This window comes from Perca fluviatilis, chromosome 11 (assembly GCF_010015445.1).
Source record: "Perca fluviatilis chromosome 11, GENO_Pfluv_1.0, whole genome shotgun sequence".
Classification (NCBI taxonomy): Eukaryota; Metazoa; Chordata; class Actinopteri; order Perciformes; family Percidae; genus Perca; species Perca fluviatilis.
The window spans coordinates 7,665,109-7,687,988 of record NC_053122.1 but is presented as its reverse complement, the minus strand read 5'-3'; the positions used below and the strand labels follow the sequence as shown (position 1 = coordinate 7,687,988).

Here is a 22,880-nt window from a genome sequence, read left to right as displayed (position 1 = left end):
CCTTTGCAGCGGCCCGGGTTTGAATCCGACCTGTGGCCCTTTGCTGCATGTCCTCCCCGTCTCTTTCACTCCACCCTTTTCTGTCCATCCGCGGTCACTATCGAATAAAGGTAAAAAGCCCCCCCAAAAAAATCTTTAAATGTTTTTTTCTTTAGTCAATATTCCCAATGTTTTTGTCACTTTTTTTCCACGTTTGTCACTTTTTTCCACGTTTTTGTTGATTTTTTTTTCTGCGCTTTTTGGACATTTTTACTCTTTTACCAAGTATTTTTCAAATGCTATAAATTTGAATAAAACACCCAAATTCAATGTAAGTAGTGAACGGATCATTTATTTCACTTGTGAAGAACGCCGTATATGGAACCATCCTCGTTATTTATTTTGACAATTTGGTTGAAAGAAACCCAAATTTCTGATAGAGAAACTTTTTGAAAATGGGTCAAATTTGACCCGAGGACAACAGGAGGATTAATGTTCAGAACGGGTTTGCTCAGACCAGCACTACCACTTTTAATGTTTTATATCATATAGTGTCATTACAGTAACTTAAGTAAGTTAGTAGGGGGGGTGGGAGCTTCTTAAAAATGAGAGGTCTGCCAGGTGTGCATGAGATGAGATTAAAACAGGCAACAGCAGAGGCTGAATGCTCTCAGAGACCAAAACAATCCCAGTGCAGGAAAAACTGTTTTTACAGAGAAGCCCTGCGTAGGCGTGCAGGTGTGTGTGTGTGTGTGTGTGCGTGTGTGTGTGTGTGTGTGTGTGTGTGTGTGTGTGAAAGCCGCGCAGCGTGGGAAGAAGTCAAAGCGTCGACATGCTCTCATGAAGCCAGTGTATCAACATGTGTGAAAAGGGTTGACTTCATGCTGCGCTCCACAGCCGTAACCACACAAACCGTCAGATCAACTGATTCCTCTGCTGCCTGATAACGTGTTAAACAACCACAGTTGAGTGGCTCCGGGCTCTGGCTGCCAGGCTGATCCAGGAACAGCCAGTGCATACGGCTGCTGCTGCTGCAGCGGCTGTGTAAACCTCGCAACTCTGACCTAAAATATTCTCTCTGCTTGTTTCCTTCAACTTTATCTATTCATTATCAGTGCCTGGTTGCGACTGGGCCTATATTAGTATACACATGCGTGCAATGAATCTGGGGGCTCTTTATGCACAGCCGAGGTTAATGTGTGATAATTCCACGTTTTTGTACACCCACTTTTTATCTACATCTCTTTCAGTTTGGGATTTCCTTCCTTTCCTGGAAGACCCTTTTTTTCAGTTCCCAGTAAACAGGCCTGGACTTGTTGCATTTCATTCAAAAGTGTCTGGGTGGTCCCACTAAGCCGTTTTATATATCAGGTTCTGCCATCATGGAGCTCTGTCAAGCATTTAACTGAAGCCAGTATCCTCATCATGTTGTGCAGCCATGTATTCCTGAAACTCCACCAACGTTTGATTTGAAATTCTACTGGATGTTAGGCTGGATTTTTGGGATTGATGCACAAGGCATCTACTTGGCTTCTACTTGTGTTTTTTGAGGGTGTAAGGATATAGGGTGCTGTATGCTGTACAGATCGTAAAGCCCTTTGAGGCAAATTTGTGATTTTGGGCTATATGAATAAAACTGACTTGACTCGGTGCAGATGAACGCAACCATTACTTTTTGTGACTTTTGTTTCCCATTCTGAATAAACACCGTTAGCGATTGTACACTGCATTGAAGCAATCACTGTCAGGAAATCAAATCAAAGTAGTTAAGTGAATGAGTGAACTACTTTGCATCCACTCATCGTTCACTTAGTCAGGCTGAGCTGCCAGAACACACTGATATCATGGTAATGTAATGGTGTACTCTGCAATCATGGCCACTTCAGCTTTGGGGGCTTTCTGAAGCCTTGGTCGTGTGGACTTTTGCCTCCGAAAATCTCTTTGTCTGTCCTTTTCTCGTGTTCCCGCCATTAATCATGTTAACAAGCATGTCTTTTCCTGTGCAGCTGTACACAAAGCAACATCACTGCACATATGTGACTCAGAATGACAGAGCCTAATCTTACATGGCACTCACTCCGTCCCGTTTAACTCTAGCGTAACATGCAGTGTGCTCTGCAGCTCTACTCTGAAAAAATCCACAAAAAGGAAGAATTTCAATGTGGGTTAGAACTCTGTAAGTGTTTAAGTGCATTTTGCAGTATCATGGAGCCTGACTGTGTTATATAGTAATTACTTATATTATTAAAAAAAAATAATCCAAACCCAGAGCGTAAAAACATGGTTAGGGGGCGTGCATTACAGGGGGTTCTCCTCGGTCAACAAACAGATGGACAGTTATACACAAATATGTCAGCTGGCACATCACAATGTGGCTCATCCTTCACCACAGCTGACAGTGAGGAAAACACCACGAGTGATTAAAAAAAAAGGCTCAAGGTAAAATCACTCCATATTTGCTACATAGTGCCAATATTCACTTTCACTCTATTTAAGTGTCTTTATTATTATTATTATTATTATTATCATTATTATTATTATTATAAAGTGTGACGTTTGTGCACAACATACATACTGCCCCCTTGGATTTATTTTCTCCCACCGCAGACATCTGCACTGGTACGTAATGCCTCCAGGAAATAGCCACAGCCTTGCAGTCTCCAACACTGACACTGAAGAGCTCCTACTCTGCTTTTACAAACCACACTAACTGCCGGGCCATGTAAATGGAAGGGTCATCCACAGGGTGAGCGCCTACACTGACGAACGATAAGTTCTGTAAACACCAAGCACCCTCCGGATTTGTCTCCAGCTGTGTCGGAGCCCGAAAAAAAAGATATCAATGACCTGTTACTGCTCTGCATTGCACAGAGAAGGAAATGGAAAACCAAAAGGAAATGGGCTCACGAAATTACAAGAGTTGACACATTTTACTCATAGTTTGGCATGAGTCAGCATCAATTAGATGGTATCCTGGCGATCGTCAAAGAGGACATGAGTAAGAGAACTAAAAAAACGTTAGAGACCCCATCAGCAGCCTAATATTACGTTATACAAACGTTCTATAAATCGTATAGCCAAGACTGAGTGATTAGAGTTAGAACGATTTTTAAATGATATATTTATAGTTAGCGTTCTTACGCTTTGGCAACATTGAACGCGTAACGTCTGAAGAACGATCGCGGAGCATACTGTACGTGCCGCGGAATGTATCTTTCAACCGGCTACAGGGCGGGCTTTATACGATGATGGACAGATGATCAACAGTAACGTAATCAACCACGTCACCAAAGAGCGCTTGGGTCGAATTCGTTTACAACAAAGACGGCTGCCTGAAATGTGTAGATTCCGCCATCGAGTCTGTTTACAGAAGATATCGACAGCGCATTAATTTAAAAGAGGAACAGAGAACCACGATCACGTATGTATACACATTGCCCGTCCGCACGGCACGGAAACTGCCGCCTCTGCTTTTGCTCTTTCGAAGCCTGCCTTTGACTCGCAGCTTCTGTGACGTCTGTCTCCATTGCTCTGATTGGTTGGAGGTCTATCCAATGGAGTGCAGAGGCGTTTTCTTTCCTGGTTCAGTTGACACACACCCCAAAATCACAGCCCAATGGAGCAGTATCAGACTCATATTCTGACTAGAATCTGAGTATGACGACTCAGGCTAGGCCCTTAAAGGTCCCATGGCATGAAAATTTCACCTTATGAGGTTTTTTAACGTTAATATGCGTTCCCCCAGCCTGCCTATGGTCCCCCAGTGGCTAGAAATGGTGATAGGTGTAAACCGAGCCCTGGGTATCCTGCTCTGCCTTTGAGGAAATGAAAGCTCAGATGGGCCGATCTGGAATCTTCTCCTTATGATGTCATTAAGGAGCAAGGTTACCTCCCCTTTCTCTGCTTTGCCCGCCCAGAGAATTTGGCCCACCCATGAGAGAGACATCATGGCTTTCAAACGAGCAAAGTGGCAGTTGGTCAAGGCCACACCCCCACCCTCCACCTTGCCCCCCCCCCTCTCTCCTCCTCAATAGCTACAGACACAGAAATGGCACATCCTAAGGAAAGCTTATTGTGGGACTGGCTCTAGTGGCTGTAATTCTGCACCAAGGCTGAATTTTGGGAAAGACACTTCAGATACAGTATTAGGGGACCACTAAGGCCTATATAAAAGAGACTTCAGATACAGTATTAGGGGACCACTAAGGCCTATATAAAAGAGACTTCAGATACAGTATTAGGGGACCACTAAGGTCTATATAAAAGAGACTTCAGATACAGTATTAGGGGACCACTAAGGTCTATATAAAAGAGACTTCAGATACAGTATTAGGGGACCACTAAGGTCTATATAAAAGAGACTTCAGATACAGTATTAGGGGACCACTAAGGTCTATATAAAAGAGACTTCAGATACAGTATTAGGGGACCACTAAGGCCTATATAAAAGAGACTTCAGATACAGTATTAGGGGACCACTAAGGTCTATATAAAAGAGACTTCAGATACAGTTTTAGGGGACCACTAAGGTCTATATAAAAGCATCCAAAGAGCACCATGTCATGGGACCTTTAACAGTGTAACAAGCTCAATCAGAACTGTGTGCCAAAATGTAGCTTTAAGCACCGAGACTTGCTACTGCAGTGTGTTTGATAGTTAGCCTACTTTTAGTGTCTGTTGGTGTTAAATATTGTTTTGCACATGAATTTGATTCAGTCATAGTTTACAAATGATATGACGTGTCAACGCAGAAAGAACTGCATTATCAATAAAAAAAAATTTAAAAAAATCGACATTACCGTTACGGCAAGAATATATAGGACTTTCGACAACTTCATCCAAAATGTTCCCTTACAGCACAGATACCCTCCTCTGACAGGGTTAAATATGTCATTGTTTCTAATTGGCGACACTTTGAGCCAAGGTAAGTGAAATCAACACATACAGCTGGGAAAATGATGCCAAATAATTGATAACCATGTTCACAGTTTCCCAGCCCACATAATTGAAGTTGTCTTTTTTTTTTCATGCAACACTAATTCCACCATCTTTCCGTTGGACTGCAACTCGCTGCAAACCGCACATGGGCATCGCTATTGGTCCTAATGTGATTCATAAGTTCTAGTACAGATAATAAAACAATGGATATCTTACATCTGTTCTCCATTTAAACAAAAACACAACCGACGTCTCATTTGCACAAACTTCTGCTATCGTCTCGGGCTGAACTCAAATGAATAAGTCACAGTGTGAAATCGACTAAGTGAGTATTGAAATCAGTCCGACCATTCGTTTCAACCTGAAGGTTTACCACGCAAACACAATGCAATGCACCTCATTATAGAGGTTTCAATCCACACCCAGATCCAACCAGACTGTGTACTGAGTTTTTATAATTACACATTGATACGCTTCTCCTGTGTAACCTGTTGAGTTGATGCAGCTCATGTTCCAAACTCGACTCTAAACAACACAGCTTTGTCAAATGTTGAAATACAGTTTGTGCTGTTTGGGACTTACCTCAGCACTAACACAGGCAATAATCCAGAAGCTGTGCAGATGAGAGGTGCACAGCAGCCTGCATGACTGAGTGGGTTACACCATTCAAATCCATCTCTTTATTTGAAAAAAAAAAAAGGCGTTGATCTCGAAACCTACACACAGCCGACATGTCGTAACACATAAACTGCCAAGAGTCGGATAATACGACATCAAAATAAAGCCTCCAGTGTAACGTCCAGACCAGTTAAACAAGGAGGGCAGGCTGTCAATCACGTGATTGTTGCAGCACAAATTGAGTCGGCACAGATTCTCCACAACAACAAAATCTCCTTCCAACTGTGAATCAGCTCTGACTGGCTCTCCGCTAACACACAGCATCTTCTCTCTCAGCACGCAAAGTCACACATAAACACGTGCACACGCACACGCACACGCACACGCACACTCACACACACACACACAGAGAACTCAGAGTTGTTAGCCCACAACAGTAGTAAGTATTGATGTATTTTTTTTTTTTTATTCATATATGATTTTCATGTATCAAAATATGATGGAGGGCTTAGAGCCAACGTTGGGTAAATAGGTGTATTACATATCATGTGAAAGCTCTCGCTGAGATACATTCAGTGCCAAAAGGACGCAATTGTAATGATGAGCCGTAGGTTGTAATTAAAACAAAACGGCAAGAGGGAGGTTTTGGCAAGGAGCATGTGAACAAGGCGCGGGCTTGGAGCCGAAAGGGGCATCCGTTGACCACCAAACTTGAATCAGCTGCTGCTGCCACGCATTGAACACAGTAAGTGAAATCATTTTGTCTTATTAGATTAATCATCACTATGGAAACAATACTTCTACAGTTTAAGTTAAAAATATGAATTGCCATTTTATTTTATTTTTTAAATGGCAAAAGCCTGTTTGGCACAAACATTTTCCCAATAGACTAGTGCTGAAAGGAGAGGTGCGTAGGTCAACAGCTGTAAACCACATTCATTTTCACTCCAATGTTTCAATTACGCTTGGATCAACACGGAAAAAATATAAGAATGAGTATCTTCTTCTTAAAGTAATGCTCAGCAACTTTCCGCAAGCCTTTTCAAAGTTACAACAACACACTTTCATTTGCTCCAAGCCCTATGTCTCATATTTGAACTGAATAGAACTGTTTTACCCAAACTGATACTCATTTTAACGTTCCCTTATTTCTACAGGGACAACGTAATGTACAGGAAGTCACAAGATCTGTATTCAAGAATAATTACTCTGATAAGCATAACATGGGGGAATGAACGTAGAACATTCCACAGACTAAATTGGACTGTCTCGAGGTCACACCATACTGTTATAGTGTATGTGAATATCGGAGATAAACAGAAGGCAGTGGGCAGTGAAGGAGGCGCTTCTCTGTCAGCATCTTATCTGTCAGACTAGTGGGAGCAGAACAGCGTCTTTGGCGTTCTGACAGAATCAGACCCCCTTACTGACAAAAGCTCCCATAATCCCAGTAACTGGCAACGCAGGGGTAGTGCGTACTGTAATTGAGCATTTTATAAACATCCCAAACTCATGGATGGAAAGCAGAGGCGTGTTATCAGGACAGCTCTGAGAACATGAAGCATGGACATTGTCAAAGTCCTCCTGCAGCAGCAGCAGCAGCTCACAGAATCACATCCATCACATCAGCTCTGGGTCTGAGCTCTCTAACCAACTGTCTACCAGTCCCTCCAGAAAAACGCGGATTATGCGATCGCATAATTCAATGCATAATCAGCCAAAGTCCTCATATTTTTCAAATACGCTGCACTTTCGCCGCATAAATTGCAGATTTCCGCGCAAAATATGCGGGGCTTGCATGATTTCATAATCCCCGCATTTCCGTTGCAAAAAAGTAACATATATATACAGGTCTATATAAAAGAGACTTCAGCTACAGTATTAGGGGACCACTAAGGTCTATATAAAAGAGACTTCAGATACAGTATTAGGGGACCACTAAGGTCTATATAAAAGAGACTTCAGATACAGTATTAGGGGACCACTAAGGTCTATATAAAAGAGACTTCAGATACAGTATTAGGGGACCACTAAGGCCTATATAAAAGAGACTTCAGATACAGTATTAGGGGACCACTAAGGTCTATATAAAAGAGACTTCAGATACAGTATTAGGGGACCACTAAGGTCTATATAAAAGAGACTTCAGATACAGTATTAGGGGACCACTAAGGTCTATATAAAAGAGACTTCAGATACAGTATTAGGGGACCACTAAGGTCTATATAAAAGAGACTTCAGATACAGTATTAGGGGACCACTAAGGTCTACATAAAAGAGACTTCAGATACAGTATTAGGGGACCACTAAGGTCTATATAAAAGAGACTTCAGATACAGTATTAGGGGACCACTAAGGTCTATATAAAAGAGACTTCAGATACAGTATTAGGGGACCACTAAGGTCTATATAAAAGAGACTTCAGATACAGTATTAGGGGACCACTGAGGCCTATATAAAAGCATCCAAAAAACAGCATGTCATAGGACCTTTAAAAAATAAGGATATGGAAACACGCATTGTAGGGCGTTTTCACACCTGCCTTGTTTAGCCTGGAGCGTTTACCTCCCTAATGCGGTTCCTTTTAGCTATTATGCTCCGAGCGGCTGGAACAGTTGGCGTGAGGATCTGACAGCAGCTGGAAGTGTTGGAGTCTTACTTATTTACTTACATTACTTTACTGTATTTATGTTGTAAAATGTTATTCTGTTCGTATTCGTTGGATCTATTATTCTATTGTATTGTTATTCAAAATATATTTTTCTCTCTTATCGATGTTTCTTTGTCTTCTTAATCTATTTTATCCAGTTCTTTAATCTAGTTTGGATTTCACTCGGTTTAACTACTTTTACTGTTATTATAGCTTTTAAATCTATCGTCTATTCATAATTTGTATTGTCTCCTGGGCATTGGTCTCTAATTGTTAAGTTGTATTTTTTGTCTTTTCTGTTGATTTTGCTTGCTCTGTCTTATTATTGGCTTGTCAGTCATCTGTGAAGCACTTTGAACTGCACTAACCTGTATGAAAGGAGCTATACAAATAAAGTTTAACTGAGTGACTGATGAAACACAGTTGCGGTTTAATCGGGTCACTGCAGGACACGATGCAAAATATGAAAGGGGAGGACAGAAGCAGAGTTTTGGCTGACTCACCCTTCCCTCTGTGTTGGCCGGCCGGGCATGGCGGTTGAACACATGTGCTGGGTCTTTATGATAAACCTTCAGACAGGAGTGGGATGGGATGTCTCTAGAAGCAAACAGAACACACAGAGTGGCATTTTAAGAACTCTGAAGGTGTGTGTGTGTGTGTGTGTGTGTGTGTGTGTGTGTGTGTGTGTGTGTGTGTGTGTGTGTGTGTGTGTGTGTGTGTGTGTTAGGGCTGTGCAATTAATCGAAATGTAATCGGGATTATGATTTCGGCTCCCAATGATCACAAAAACCGAATAATCGAGAAAAACTATTATTTAGCTCATTATGTTATGCAAGTAAATTTATTTTCTGTTGTGTTCTGAATGAAAAAAATAAGTTTAAAAAGGAAAAGTATCAAGCCAAATTTCACAGTTGTATATGCTTTTTTTTTACTGTGGATTTATTTAACTTTTTCCACCGTTTTTTAAGTTCAATTATTGCAACATCTTTCCAGAAGTCAACGAGTAATCGTGTTAAATTGTGGCGATTTCAATATTGACCGAAATAATCGTGATTTTATTTTTTTCCATAATTGAGCAGCCCTAGTGTGTGTGTGTGTGTGTGTGTTTGTGTAGTCAAAAAAATGTCTGGGACACTTAAATGTAGAATCCACATTCACATATGTGCAAACAGATCTAAGAATTAGATTCTGTATCAGTTCGTGCATGTTGAAATCAGCGAGCGATCGGAGGGATCAGATATGTACTTTATAAAAAGGGACAGACAGGTCGTTGTAGGTAAGTCTGTTTCCTTCTTATGGCTGCACAGCATCACGTTGTGCACTAAGACAGCGACTGCATGCTCCTCTCTCTGGTGGGGGCTCCAACCACTGATGCAACGGCTTGTCGGCTGCTGGTAGTGTTTGCCTGAAAGTGTGCATAGAAGGTGTCGAGCTCTTCAGCCAGAAAGGCGTCTGCAGTCACCGCCTGGAGGAGGTAGCTTTGTAGTCTGTTACGCGCTGTAGTCCCCTGCCACAAGCGTCTGAAATCAATCTGTTGGAATTGGGATTCTATCTTCTTCCCGTAGAGTCGCTTAGCCTTCTTTGTGCTCTACGGAATATGTGTATACTTGCGGCGGTTTGGGCCTTCAAAGCGTCACAAATGGTGTGATCCACCCATGGCTTCTGGTTGGGAAGGGAAAGGTACTGATGGTCACGAAAAAAAGGGAAAGTTCTCCACGCTTCTGCAGACCACAACAATCCGGTGCAACCAAGGCAGGACACAACAGTATAAAATAGCAAAAAATTGCCAGTGCAACACAGATGTCTTCTTACTAGGACTCTGATGAAGATGTAACCTTACATCGAAACGTTAGTCACTGTTATGCACCTTAAGAAATAAAACCATCAAGTAAGAAGACATCTGTGTTGCACCGGAATTTTTTTGCTATTTTGTACTGATGGTCACCTTATGGTGTAGACACATATAGCCGACGGGCGACAGAAAACCCCGTCGATATGATCAGTCGTGTCCCCGAGGTCCAAAAACTGCCACAGAACAGACCAAAAAGACGAGAGGAGACGAGACCTAATACATCTCTATAACAGCAGGCGGCGCTAATCTGTAATGTTGCCCAAGAAATGAAAACCGGCAGCTGATTGGACGAACGCGTCACATGGGTTTGTTTTCTCCGGAAATTCAGAGCCAGACTGTCATGGCGGCCGTTCAGAATACGATCTCATATTGTACTAAAATAGTTCACTGAAACGTGTTTCTGAAAACATTTTAAGCGAGAAATAGACCGTGCAGTTGCTGAATCTGTCTTCATTTCAGCTCAACAAAGGTCAGTTTAAAAAAATTTCGTCAGATTTTGAGAGACTCTAGTCACCTCATTCCGCTCGTCATTTCCAGGTGAGTCCCGACATCCCTGCCCCCGACCGAACATGTCAGGTCGGCCCAAATGAACGCCGACAGCCCCCCAGACTGACGACGGCACGGGACACACCGAACAGATTTGAGTCACTGACCTCGCCAGACTGTCCCACGGCCGATAATCGGACTGATGTGTCCCGGCCTTTAGGAACAATATTGTCCACTAATGTCGCAATAAATCCCACATGCGTGAAGACACCCCCCAGTCTGGGTCACACAGAGTGTCCTGAAGAGTCAGCCGTTGTTTGTACATTCGCAAGAGAAAGATGGCGGCTTGGTCAGATATGCCAAAAGCAGGGAGAGACTTTGCACTCGTCCTTGAACCGTGTGGAGCGGTATTCCAGAGTTCAGCGCTGTTGAAATCCCAAAGAAGGCTGTATGTCTGTGGTCAGCTTGATGAGATAACGACAGCTAACATGCTGCTCAGGCAGAGCAGTGGCCATGGTCTGTGGTGGAATTTAGACCGCATTGAAGATGACTGAGGTGAACTCGGAGGAAAGATAGAAAGGCCGACATTTGATGGCCAGGAGCTCCAGACAACCAACCAACTGCTGATTGAACATAGTGAATGCACGTACATCCTGACATTATAAATGGGTAGAAAGAAAAGCAGGAAAGGAAATAATTAGGGTCATGGTGTAGGTAAGTACAATTGACTTCAATTGAATGGTCATGTTTTCTTTTGCTTTTAAGATAATCTTTGGGCATTTAGGCCTTTATTCGACAGGACAGCTGAAGATAGGAAAAGAGACAAGGAATTACATGCAGCGAAGAACCGGAGGTCGTAATCAAACCCGCGGTCGCTGCGGCAAGGACCGAGCCTCCGCACATGGGGCGCACGCACAACCAGGTGAGCTACCCAGGTGCCCCAATTGGTCACGTTTTAAATCAGAATCGTTTTTTTACACAACTAGTAGGCATATTCCACTCTCTCTCTTAGAGACACAACGTAAACCGTAGCAGCTCATGCTATGGTTATTGGGAGCAGCTTAGAGTTGAACAAATATGGCTTTCCTGGGAAAAAAACATTGTATAAAATAAAAGTAATAATAAAAGCTAAATGTGGGGTGCTTGGGTAGCTCACCTAGTAGAGCGGGTGCCCATATATAGAGGTTTACTCCTCGACGCAGCGGCCGCGGGTTTGACTCCGAACTGCGGCCCTTTGCTGCTTGTCATTCCCTCTCTCTCTCTCCCCTTTCAAGTCAAAGCTGTCCTATAGAAATAAAGGCCTAAAATGCCCAAAAAATTATAAAAAAAAAAAAAAGCTAAATGTGCACAGCACATTGTTGTCAAAATATACAAAAGAGAGTGGAATATGTTGCTAATAAATAAACAGTTTACTTTCTTATCTTTAAATTTGTATATTCAGTAATACACAATGAAAAACTGAAGTCATTTTGGGAGGATGTACATTTAGTTCTGAGTAATGCACTTGGCTATAAGATAAGGGACAGATACCTGGTAAAGATGCTCCTTACAGCAGCGAGGAAAAGCATAGCCAGAAGCTGGTGTAAGCCTGATGCTCCTCAACAGCAACTATGGTTTAAGCTCATACAAGAAATATGGATAATGGAAAGGCTGACTTCTGTGCTAGGTTTAAGGGAAGATTTGTATGCCAAAAGATGTCAGAAGTTGACATTGTACCTGAACAAAACATGGACAATGGACAAGGACAATGGCTTACAGCTTGGACTCATTAGTGGATAAAGCAGCTACTTGAAATGTAAACACTCTATTTCTATTTTTGTGGCCATCATCATCTTTCCTCACAGGTCCTGTTTCCTTTTTGTTTGTTTGTTTTTATTTTATTTTTCTACTTAATACTCACAAATTGATGTGACTGTGTACAGTTGTTGTAATGTACTAAAGATTCAATAAAAAACTAATGTAAAAAAAGTAAAAAATAATACACAATGTTGTTAATGTAGTTAAATAAAAATAATGCTACACAATAAATAGAAGACTTCAAATAGACCCTGTGATCAGTCTCTTCCGACACTGCTTCCAGTTCGGTGATCGGCTCCAAAAAACGTACATATCTAATTTTAGGTTCACCCTGTTCTGTATTACAGTAATCTAGGAAGCAGCCATGTTAGTGTACTTTTGTATGTCAGTGCAACTGTGAGTTACTGCATCAAAAGGCCCCCACCTGATGTCCTCCAGGTCGTAGTAGACGTTGCGGCTGGTGTCTTTGATGTAGATGGCCATGTTGGGAGACTGGAGCATCTTCATGGTCAGCTGATGAGGGAAGGCGGTGACAAACAGAGCCCGCAGCGCGTCCGGACTGCTGATCTCAGCGGGAATCCTGACCTGCTTAGTCTCCTCCCCGTACTGCAGGTACAACACACCTGACACAGCACGCACGCAACACACACACACACACACACACACACACACACACACACACACACACACACACACACACAGGGCTTTAGTCTCATGCACGCAGGGCTGTAAACTGTGATAATAATGACACATGCATCAATCTGAATTCACCAAGAAATAGAAATTTGTTAAAAACCAGGGTTAGGGTGTTGTAGATTATAACCTTTATTCCAGTCGCATATTGATGACTATATTGTTTTAACACATAATAGGCTCTATAAGATATCCATGTCCTATCTGTTGGAAAAGGTGCTTAATAGGTAAAATCCTTGCACGACTTTAATAGTAAGATGTCACTGCATGAGATGTCACCGGGAGAGACCGGGAATGACATGCAGCAAGGGGACCCCAGGTTCGAAATCGAACCTGCAGTCGCTGTACGAGCCTCTGCACACGGGGCGCACGCTCATTCAGGTGAGCGACCCAATGTCCCGGTCACGTTTTAACTCAGAATTAGGCCTGTCGCGATAGTCAATAAATCGAGTTATCGCATGATAAAAAAAATGAGCTCGATAATTTTTCCGGCCGCGATAATTTCCATTTGCATGCTTGTTTGTTTTCCCTCGTCTCTCTCTACCAAAGAGACTGGAGGACCACTCGGTTCCTTAAGCGTAACGAGGAGTGAACCCTCTTGTCAGTCGCATGGTCTTTGTGGGGCGCGGGACTGCCGACAGAGAGACAGAGACAGACAAACGCTAGTTGAGAGTTGGAGCAGGGTTTCCCGCAGCACTTTGCAGTTAAGGCGCCGTCAAAAGAAAGTAGGCCTATGAAGCGATATCACCCGTTGTTATTTGGCGTCTCGTTTCTCCCTTTCAATCCAAACCACACAGCTGACAACCTGCAGGTGGAGACTGTGGAGACGGGCTCGGACATACACGCCGCTGGTCAGTCTCGCAAGCGGTTTCAGGAAAGTGGCTGCATGTTTCCGACAACGCACCGAACATTAACGGTACAAGCCTACAGCTGTCCGCGGACACGGAGTGTGGAAAGTATGTCAGAGTTGCACCTGTGTGTGTGTGTGTGTGTGTGTGTGTGTGTGTGTGTGTGTGTGTGTTTGTTGTGGTTGCCGCTACGAAGCTCCGACCTGAAGAGGAGCAGAAGCCGCGACCTTCGCCAAAATGAAGACTGAAAAACAGAACTATTTTGGTACATTTACTCGCCATGTGGCAGATAGCAATACAGATAGATTTAGTTTATTAATTATATATTATTTAAATTTAATATTTAGAGTTAAATAATTGTAAAATGTAGTACAGAGTCTGTAGTCTGAGAACTTACGTGTCACAAACGGCAATTCCACAACTGTACATCAGCGTGAAAGATGACATACTAAAGGAGATCAAAGACATGTTCTGGATATTTAAAATGTCTTCCAGTTCCAGTGTTAAATATTATTTAGAAATAAAAGTGTATTGATCTTTGAAAAGGTGTAACTGTATTATTATGCCATTATCATTATATTAGATGCAAATGGTCTCCGATGACAATATTATCGTTTATCGCAATAATTTCTGGGACAATTTATCGTCCAGCAAAATTTGTTATCGTGACAGGCCTACTCAGAATCTGTATTTTACACCGCTAGTAGGCATATTCCACTCTCTTTCTTAGAGACACAAAGTAAACCATAGCTTAGAGCTGAACGTGTGTGTGTGTGTGTGTGTGTGTGTGTGTGTGCGTGCGTGTGTGTCTGCCTACCAGGCGCCCTCTCTCTTGTCTGACCACTTGACCGGCCCACAGGTAGACTTGCTCTGGCTTTACAGCCCCTTGTAAAGGGGACTGTGGGGGGCAGCACCTCTCCCTCAGACATGGTCTCTGAAGCCAGAGGCTCCGGCTGCTCCGCCGTGCCCAGTACACTCGCACAGGGGGGGCTCCTCGCCTGGATGGAACGAAAAAGGAAAAAAAGAGCAGACTTAAATACACTATTATATGGGATTCTAGTTCTGCAGGGACAATAGCGACATGGGAATTTAGATAGAGGACAGTGAGCTTGAATGATGATGAGATGGCTTCAAACTTCCAGAGTTTGCCTTTTTATGTGCATTGGGAAATACGCAAAGAGACAAACATTTTCACAGGCTTTTAGGCATCAGAGGAAAGCCTAATGAATTTCCATTTTTATTTAAATGTACTGTATTAGTCACAGCCAGCAGTCACATGTCTGTAACATCCACAGTGCTTGCCAACATAGTCTTCTCCTCACCTCAGGGCAGTTCAATACACCACAGTCAGATGTTGGCATTGCAGTCAGCCAGAGCTACTTCTGATACAGCAATTTGGTAAATAAAAGCCAGGACTAGTGGAAAAGTGACACTTCAGATACTTCACAATAAATCTGTGAACTGCAGGAGGGCTTTTTATGTCAATCGTTGAGTTTGACGTAACAATAAACATCAGCAGATTATTATAACAAAGAGAAGAAGATGATACAACAGAGACTCCTTTCAGAAGAACATTATAAAGTTTAATATAGGAAAATAAGAAGTTGCTACTGAGGAAATAGTATGGATCAACGGAAGTACATTTCCAGGATAATTGACTGACTGATGTGACGTGACGTCTCTCACCTTCCGCTCTTTGTGTGTTGCCGTTCTCAAAATCCCTTCCTTTTGGGAAACAGCAACAAACTTTAAGCAAGCTATATGCAAAAAAAAACATTTTAAGTAGTTTTTTAGAAAATTTGGATTGTGCAATAAGGCAGGCCTGCTTGGTTCTTTCGGGGAATGACTGTAAAGATTTACAAAGAATATGGTTACGGCATTTACTCTCTAATTGGGACTTTTTGGGACCGATTGGTGGGATTGTTGTGGATGTACTGTAGTTGTACACAAAGCAATACACTAGTAAGAGCATAGGAGGTTTAACCATGTATCCAGCTAATATAGCCAGTCCCTCCAGAAAAACGCGATGATGCGATTGCATAATTCAATGCACAATCAGCCAAAGTCCGCATATTACAGTCACATATATCTTAGCAGAAAGTTGAAAAATGTTGCGTTTACTTCACACAGGAGCAGCCATTTTCCCCTGTTGGCATGGGAACATTATGAAGTGACGTAATAACACGACGTGAACATCATTGAAAAGCAGGGTGTTGGGGGAATCACTTTTTTTCTCTTTTTCATCAAACCGCAGTTTTTGCAAGTTTCCGCAATTTAATCGCATAAAATTGCATAAATATCCCGCATATTCATACACATCGCATTTTTTAAGAAAACGTGCCGCATAATCAAGAATTTTTGCCCGCAACAATCACAAAAAAACTTACGTACATACATAATAGCTCACGTTACTGTATTGTGTGAACAGTTAACTTCATTTAATATTGGATGTGGCGTTTTCTGTTGCGAGGTGCAAATGTTCCACCTAAACAAGTTCTTTCCTGAGACTATTTAGCAGAGCCACCATTGCTGCGTCCGTAGCTTAGCGCCGCCCAAGACAATTGTGATTGGTTTAAAGAAATGAAAACAACCAAGAGCATTTTTTTCCCCCTATCCCAGAAACTATGTGTGGTGTAGCCAGACCTTAGAGATAAGTCTGGCAATGCGAGACTAGTTTATAAAGCAGTGAGTTGGTAATTGGTCTGATGTGGACTTCCTCTTGGCAGCCCAGGCATGTGACGCGGTCCTGTTAGCAGACACTCTAATCGATGCACGGCCACTGAACTGATGTTTGAAAGCTGACGTGTGCACAAATGCATACACGAGGACACATACAGAGACTCACTCGGATGCACAAAAACACTGAGTCAACACACTGTAATGACATTGTAAGACACACAGGCTAAACAGTGCCCTGTGGCTAACAGCCCACATATCCACAGTATACTCAACTGCAACAAACTAAGATAAATTGTACACATCTGTCTGTGCCGGCTCCCACTATCATCACACACTTCACAAATTATGCTTCTGAGTGTTAGTGGATGTCATGTGTCTGTAAAGATGCTAAGATATGATGTATGAAGCTGTTCTGACACCAGGTCATGCAGAGCTCAGTGATGATGATGTGAGACCAAGCTAAAGTTGTGTTAAAACCTAAAAATTGCTTGTATAGGCTGGTGACATACAGTACAAAACAGAGGACAGTTAGGCATTAGCAATTATTAAATAATTGTCAATTGTTTTATGTAATTGCGGTTACTGTGTTTAGATAAAGTCTAAAGGCTTATGACTGTTGATTGTAATAGTTGATTTTATTTAGATATTCCAAATTGTAATTATATAAGGCATTATTGGTCGGACTGTTTAGCTAAAGCTATGCTAGTTGGTGGCACTTAACTACACGTTCATAATAACAATGACGAGGGGGAATAGAGTTGGACAAAATGTTTCATGATAATAAAGAGGCATGGTTTACTTCATAGGCTGCGTATTTGTGTTTTTACATTATCTGGGTCACATAATGAACGGGTCCGTATGATATCGCACAAAAATGTATGCACACCAAAACGTATGATATCCTACGAAATTAGGAGACCGCTCCATGACGCCGAGCGGCAGTTGAAAGTCCTGTGTGTTAACGCCCACCCATCCTCCCCTACCACCTTCCTACGCGGCCAGCCGCGTTCTTATACAACGGCTGTCAATGTGGTGCATGAAGCAAAAAGAAATTGGAATGCTTACGAATTACAGTGCTTAACTTTTCGTAGCTTTTTAACGAATGGTTCATGAGAACAGGCTGAACAGTGATATAACCAAAAAATGTATCCTGGAATTAATTCAAAACTTTAATTTGTTTAAAAAAGTAATACAAAAATAAATATTTTTAAATTTGACAGAGACAGTCATATCGCAATTAATTGTACAGCAAAATTTTGAATTGTTACGCCTCTGAGGACAGGCGAGGAGGAGAATGAAATAGTTACACAGAATTATATTTAGGTGTCAATTATATTGACTGCAATATGTTTTGTGCAATATAGTTTATATGTTGAGTCTGTTAATTGTTTAATTAAATACTGTAATGTTTTTGGTAAAATTCATCAGTTTACACCAGTGCACAGGCATAAAAGTTAACAATGCAATTGCCCCGATTACAAAAATTGTGCTCCGGATACAATTTGGGATGAACTCACGATTCATCGTTTGTAACATAATTGTGTTGGTAAAATCTGATAAATATATATATATATGCATTTTTGATATTGTAAAATCCATTTTCAGGAATTAAACTTGCTCTCAATGTCCCATTAGTGGAGACAGCATCTTCACGGTCACATTGACAATGTACAGTTCCAACTGCTCGGTGGAAAACCTCAAAGACGTTAAGGATTTAGAGGGATCAGATCAAATTTCATACAGTGAACATGCGGGCAAGTCAACCTTTTGTCAACACATAGACGTGTCAGAACATGCTGAGCTATCTGCCAGGATAAATTAGAAAAAGCATCAAGACTCAGAGCTACAAGTACAACCGAGGCTCCATAAAAGTATCAGCCAATAGATTCTAATCTATTCAAAACTAAAAGAAGTCTTCCTATAATTCCATGAGGAGCTTGCTATGAACAAACTTCAACATTTACTTAAAGGGTCAGCTAGTAGGGCCTTGTCTCCATGCTCTATTCTTTCCCAATCCTCTAGGTCTCCTCCGCTTCATCTCTCCCTGTAATAACAAATTAGTTTAAAAAATAAATTAAAAGAAATCTAACTTCTCTTGGGGAGGGCATAGAGTTTGAACAGAGGTTTCAAAATTGTCTGAAAGTGACTTTCGAATATTTCTTCTAAAAACAAAAAACACAGGTTCAAATATCTCTTTTTGCGCATTATGTCAATAAAAGGGCAAGCAATGGGAGACATAAATACTTGTGTAGGTATACTTATTTCAACATAAAAATCTATTTATAAAAATCTGCATATCTACACACAAAATAAACAAATAAAATAATGGCCTACATGTAGTGGTGGAAAATCTTAAGTATCGTGATTTGTTTTTGCGACGATTCTGAAAATCGATTCTTTTCCCCTGAATCAATATTTTAAATTTTTTCCGAATGATTCACCTAAATATTTTCCGCTACCGCCAATGGCGACTACATAATTTCCGTTTCCAGCAAAATAGAGCGAAAGCTGATAATACAGAACATACATGTTATGTACTTCTTTACAATTTATATAAATGTCAGACTGACTGACTGACGTGATGTACATTCTTCTTAGAAAACAATTCGTTTTTAGAAATGTCTCATGATATATTGTCTCTAGAAGTGTATTATTCATTTTTAGTTTTTGTTAAAGAAGGAAAAGAAAATCACAATACTCAATACTATCGAATCGCAATAAATTTAAATCGCAATACAAATCGTATAGACACCCATGTATCGTGAAAGAATCGAATTGGGACAAAAGCATATTGTTCCAGTCATACCTATATGACATAAAACTTAAATTAACACCAGGGTTTTTAAATCAAATTTTCTGAATATCTGTAAAGAGGTTCCTCAGGGTTTTGGGTAGAGATGTTCCGATACTGCCTAAAACGCTGGTATCGGTATCGGGAAGTACAGGAGTTTATGCACCGATCCGATACCACGTAATAAAGAGAAAATCTACGTAGAAAACGTAGAAAATCAAGAAAATCTACATTAAAGTAGTTTATTTATGTTCTTTTTCCGTTATAACTGACTGTCAAACTGGATAATAAAAGAAAGTTCTGTGGCGTTCATTGTTTGTGTTTGTTCATGTTTCACAAAGAGTTTAACCTGAGCCAGACCGACAACAAAGAAATCATATCACATCCATACAGGGATAGTAGTATACGGCTGTTAAAACATAATAAAATATATGACACACTGGTATCGGATCGGTACTCGGTATTGGACAATACGCAAGTTCAGGTATCAGAATCGGTATCGGGAAGCAAAAAATGGTATTGGACCATCTCTAGTTTTGGGGCCGCTATAATTTTCTATATTTATTAACGATTTTAATTCTGGTGTTAGGAACAGCTCAGTTCATCTCTATGCGGATGATACAGTCATCTATTCAGTTACCCCTTCTGTTGATCTTGCTTTTCAGAATTCACAATCAGATTTCTGTGTATTCCAAAAAACTCTTTTTGATCTTAAATTGACTTTAAACCTAGACAAAACAAAGTATATGATTTTTACAAAAAAAATGTGTCTAATGTCATAACTAAAAGAGCCATCACCACTTTTTATTGTTACAAAAATAAAAAAAAAATCCTGCTACAAGTATCTGGGCATTTGGGTGGATGATAAACTGTTTTTTAAACCACACATCACTGAACTTGTTCAGAAATTAAAGCCAAAATTGGCATTCTTTTATAGAAATAAATCTTGCCTCAAATCTTGTTCAACCTACGTTTCTATCAGTTTTAGATTACGGGGATATCAGTTATATGCATGCAGCTTCCTCTACATTGAAGCCACTTGATGCAGTTTATCACTTTTGGCCTTGGATTTACATCTGGTGATGACGCATGATAAAATCACCAACATGCCTACTCGCTTGCTGTGAATTATCTAGATGATCGGCTGGGCTCAATCAGACAGGGATGCGTTAGTGCTGCTTATTTTTTGTCACAATATTTGAATATAAATGTTCATATTCGAATGTCTGTTTTTATTAACGATTCAGTTACAATTTCAATATACACTCACCTAAAGGATTATTAGGAACACCCTACTAATACCGTGTTTGACCCCCTTTCGCCTTCAGAACTGCTTTAATTCTTCGTGGCACTGTTTCAACAAGGTGCTGGAAGCATTCTTTAGAAATGTTTTCCGTTATTGATAGGATAGCATCTTGCAGTTGATGGAGATTTCTGGGATGCACATCCAGGGCACGAAGCTCCTGTTCCACTACATCCCAAAGCTGTTGGGTTGAGATCTGGTGACTGTGGGGGCCATTTTAGTACATGTTCAAGAAACCAATTTGAAATTATTGGAGCTTTGTGACATGGTGCATTAACCTGCTGGAAGTAGCCATCAGAGGATGGTGGTCATAAAGGGATGGACATGGTCAGAAACAATGCTCAGGTAGGCTGTGGCATTTAAACGATGCCCAGTTGGTACTAAGGGGCCTAAAGTGTGCCAAAAAAACATTCCCCACGCCATTACACCACCACCACCAGCCTGCCCAGTGGTAACAAGGCATGACGGATCCATGTTCTCATTCTGTTTACGCCAAATTCTGACTCTACCATCGGAATGTCTCAACAGAAATCAAGACTCATCAAACCAGACAACATTTTTACCGTCTTCAATTGTCCAATTTTCGTGAGCTCGTGCAAATTGTAGCTTCATTTTCATATTTTTAGTTGAGATGAGTGGTACCCAGTGGGGTCTTCTGCTGGTGTAGCCCATCCGCCTCAAGGTTGTGCGTGTTGTGGCTTCACAAATGCTTTGCTGCATACCTCGGTTGTAACGAGCGGTTATTTGAGTCAAAGTTGATCTTCTATCAGCTGGAATCAGTCGGCCCATTCTCCTCTGACCTCTAACATCAACAAGGCATTTTCGCCCCCCCCAGGACTGCAGCATACTGGATGTTTTTCCTTTTTCAGACCATTCTTTGTAAACCCTAGAAATGGTTGTGCGTGAAAATCCCAGTAACTGAGCAGATTGGGAAATACTCAAACCAGCCCGTCTGGCACCAACAACCATGCCACGCTCAAAGTTGCTTAGATCACCTTTCGTTCCCATTCTGACATTCAGTTTGGATTTCAGGAGATTGTCTAGACCTGGACCATACCCCTAAATACATTGAAGCAGCTGCAATGTGATTGGTTGATTAGATAATCGCATTAACGAGAAATCTTACAGGTGTTCCTAATAATCTTTAAGGTGAGTGTATAACTACATTTAGAACATTCACTGACAACCCTAGGTTGGAAGCTCATTCAGTCCTACTCAAAAATGTTTACAGTGTGCAAATATGTGCCTGCAGCACCCAACCATACACAAACACACACAGATCCTTTAAATGATTTCATACGAGTAATGCTGACGTTAAGGATGTACCTGTGTGGTGAGGAAGGAGCTTCCGTCAGAGTGGAGGTGGATATAATGAAAGGTTTAGGGCAGACAGGTCATCACTCCAACCACCACTCTGTGTTTAAAATGAATCGGTCTGGCTCCGTCACATTACAAGCAACAAACTACAAGCTGACTGCGTAAAGGAAAACAACTGCGGACTGCCTGAAGCACTCAAATCCAAAGACATAAAACACACACACACACACACACACATTTATTGTTGTGCAACCCTGTAAACCCTTGCTAAGTGTTCCTGACACATACACAGTTTGCTCCCACCTTAAAGAGACAATCTAAGTTTTGAGGACCGCTAATTACAGACATGAGGTAAGTTGACAAGCCAGATTACTTCGCCCCCACGCTGGAACTGACTGAAAAGAAGGATTGATGATGGGTTTTAGAGCTGTCACATGCCACTAAACATAAGTCACAGTCAGTGGAATTTGTGTTGTCACTGCAGTTCAGCAGTTTAAGTATATGTACAGTATGACACAGTGGATGATAACTAATTTTCGATTCCAACACCCTCAACATTTTATTCTTAAAATTCAAAACCAAAGATGGTTCTTGTTGAACAAGCTACTAGTTATTGACACATTTGACTAGTGTACATCTTTTATAGTCTGATTTTAATGAAGTACTATGATCTGTTGATTTAGCAATCTTATGTGTAATGTACAGTACAGGCCAAAAGTTTGGACACACCTTCTCATTCAATTGCGTTTCCTTTTTATTTTCATGACTATTTACATTGTAGATTCTCACTGAAGGCAAAAAAGTGTGAAATAACTGAAAACATGTCTTATATTTTAGATTCTTCAAAGTAGCCACCCTTTGCTTTTTTATTAATAAGGGAAATAATTCCACTAATTAACCCTGACAAAGCACACCTGTGAAGGTAAAAC

The 22,880-nt window shown here is 41.1% G+C and overlaps 1 protein-coding gene across 9 annotated transcripts in view; it reads right to left on the bottom strand.

The window, feature by feature from the left end:
- LOC120568159 (sickle tail protein homolog) overlaps window positions 1-22,880 on the bottom strand; it is a 99,814-nt gene that overhangs the window by 42,480 nt on the left and 34,454 nt on the right. For 8 of the 9 annotated variants that reach the window (XM_039815475.1, XM_039815482.1, XM_039815477.1 and 5 more), the window contains 3 exons: window positions 14,679-14,859; window positions 12,745-12,943; window positions 8,689-8,782 (listed from right to left, as the gene is read on the bottom strand). In XM_039815475.1, the coding sequence (XP_039671409.1) occupies window positions 8,689-8,782; window positions 12,745-12,943; window positions 14,679-14,859 (474 nt within the window). Of the gene's footprint in view, window positions 1-5,499; window positions 5,594-8,688; window positions 8,783-12,744; window positions 12,944-14,678; window positions 14,860-22,880 lie in introns of those variants that run through there. The other variant, XM_039815481.1, reaches the window with a different exon arrangement.